At 40.8% G+C, this 2,545-nt stretch overlaps 1 protein-coding gene across 1 annotated transcript in view; it reads left to right on the top strand.

Moving 5' to 3' along the window:
- Window positions 1-2,545, top strand: part of LSM11 (LSM11, U7 small nuclear RNA associated) — a 9,284-nt gene that overhangs the window by 4,226 nt on the left and 2,513 nt on the right. The window contains exon 2 of the mRNA XM_012650390.1: window positions 1,522-1,661. Within this exon, the coding sequence (XP_012505844.1) occupies window positions 1,522-1,661 (140 nt within the window). The remainder of the gene's footprint in view (window positions 1-1,521; window positions 1,662-2,545) is intronic.

Raw genomic sequence — 2,545 nt, 5'->3', positions numbered from 1 at the left:
TCGGCCTCCCAAAGTGCTAGGATTACAGGCATGATGCCCAGCCTTATTCCTGAAATTAATCTACAAATTAATCTAACCTCATTTTATGAATGAAGAAACTCAGACTTGTAAAGAAAAAGTTACTCACCAAGGTCACACAACTAGCTACAATGACCTGAAAGTTATTTACAATGCTTGATTTAATACAGCCTATAACACAACACATTTACAGATACATGTGTGCATATATACCCAGGTCCTTATATATCAAAGATTCAAAAGACTTTAAAATCTTTCTAGAAGAGGTAAATAATGAAGGTCAGACCAAGGTTCTCATGTTCCTTTCCAGGGCCATTGTTTCTGCCACTTCTCCTCCAACTGTGCCTTACTGCTGAATCTTCAATCTGACGTGAACTACTTTTCATCTGCTAAATCGTTTTCTTCCAAGAGTATTTTCCTTTATTAATTCATCACAGCCATCATTTATAAGCCAGCCCATGAATGACGGATAAGGTGGCCAACAGGAACCAACTTAGTTATCCAATCTGATGTGCAGGACTGTTCTCTCTTATGCCACTAGAAACAAAGCAGAGAAAGATTTTTTATTAGTTTACTATCGTTGGCAAATGCTCTCTATAGAATTTTGCCTTGCAATCAATCATGGGGAAGAAAGACTGAGATTGTGTACGCGTGAGAATTTGTGTGTGTATGTGTAGTTTTCTTTTGGGAGGTTTCATATTCTATAGCTAGCATATTATGAGAGCTAAGTTAACATGAAATAAGAAAAATAAAATTCACCTCTGCTCCCAAGCTCTGAGGAGAGAATCCCTTGTAATAAAAGCTTATAGTCCCAGTATTCTTCCTGCGAATCGTTAATGCTGCTCTTGTCCCATGATGCTTATTAGCAATCTCACAGGAGTCAGATGCTCAGCAGGTGCCGTTTACACCACGAGGGCTTGGAACACAACCAGCACTTTTCCTGCTAGTGTCAAGGTGATGTACGTTGGCACTAGTGACTCCAGAGAGCCTGTGCGTGGAGTACGCAGATTGGTGGGGCCAAAGGATGGCACCTGTTAAGGGAAAATGTGTTACACCATTAGTTTCCTTCAAACATGAACAAGGTTTTTGATTCTTTGGAAGGCTTAAACTGGATATGTGATTCATGAGTTGTCTTAAGGAACAGAATCGAGAAGAATCTGGCTGCTGATGTGTGTATTTAATGTGGTATTTTTCTGCCCCCAAAAGTTTTAAAATCTTGGGGCATCTTAGAATCAGTGACATCATAGAATAAAAGATATATAGGTAGTAAAACGTTTGGATGATATCCATACATATGGTGTACCCACATTCTGTTGAAATCCAGTCTCATTCCAGTGTGTTGACTGTACTCGCCATGTTGTCCTTTGAGCCTCCTGTTTTGATAGTGAGGTTGTCCCTGCAGCCTGTTGCCTTGTATTGCTGGATGTGATTGGGTGGCCTTGGCTGTTAATTCTGGCAGTGGGGGCGGAGGTCCATGCAGTACTGATTGTTCTCTCATTTCAGTGCACGAAGGCAGCCCTCTGGGTGAACTCCATCGCTGCATCCGGGAGGGGGTGAAGGTGAATGTTCACATCCGCACTTTCAAGGGACTTCGGGGCGTCTGTACAGGCTTCCTCGTTGCATTTGACAAGTTCTGGAATATGGTAATTAAGCCTTTCTCAAGGGGCCGGAAAACCTCCTAGAGATTAAATCTTCTGTATAGCTAAAGGATCTGAGTAACCTTATTAAGCAAAACCTACAGAATAACTTCTCAGAAGAATAGAATATTTGCATACTCTTGGGCAACAACAAAAAAAGATCTTTTTATTGCTTTCTTTTCCTTAAGGCAGTGGCCCTCAACGGGGGCCATTTTGCTCTTTATTCCCTTCCAGGGACATTTGGCAATGTCTGGGGACATTTTTAGGATTGTCACCACTGTGGGAGGGGATGCTACTGGCATTTAGTGGGTAGAGGCCAGGGATGCTGCTAAACATCCTATCATATACAAAACAATCCCCCAACAACAAAGAATTATCCAGCCCAAAATGTCGTTAGTGTCAAGGGTGAGAAATCCAGCCTTAAGGAATAAGTATTTAATCTATTTCATAATTTTAAATTGATTTTCTACCACCTATTCTTTCATTCATTTATTTATTTATTGACTTCCCACTTTGGCTGAATTCAGTGCTAGGTACAGAAGTTTCAGAAAGAAACTTTCACTCTGCAGTATTTGGGAAGATAGATAAGGATAGAGGTGAAGTAGACAGTAATAAGCAAAGCACTTTGCATGGTGTTTCCTTATGAAGGAGTGTCCCACATCCCCTCAGCCTTCTAGAGGTGTACTGTCTGTTTTCTAGACATTCATGGGAGGGAAGGGATATGTTACAGCACAACTATAATATGAGGTAGTTAAAAACCACCAGGGCTTTCTCGTGTTGCTTTTCTATATGGTCTTTCATCTCCAACTTTCCTTTTCCATGTGCTTTATCCCCATCCACACATTCTTCTGGATAATAACGATAGTTGCTAACTTTATTGAGTACCCTGT

Source organism: Propithecus coquereli, unplaced genomic scaffold (assembly GCF_000956105.1).
Source record: "Propithecus coquereli isolate 6110/MARCELLA unplaced genomic scaffold, Pcoq_1.0 Scaffold322, whole genome shotgun sequence".
NCBI classification, from domain to species: domain Eukaryota; kingdom Metazoa; phylum Chordata; class Mammalia; order Primates; family Indriidae; genus Propithecus; species Propithecus coquereli.
The sequence above is the reverse complement of the archived record's forward strand: the minus strand, read 5'-3'. Positions and strand labels throughout refer to the sequence as shown.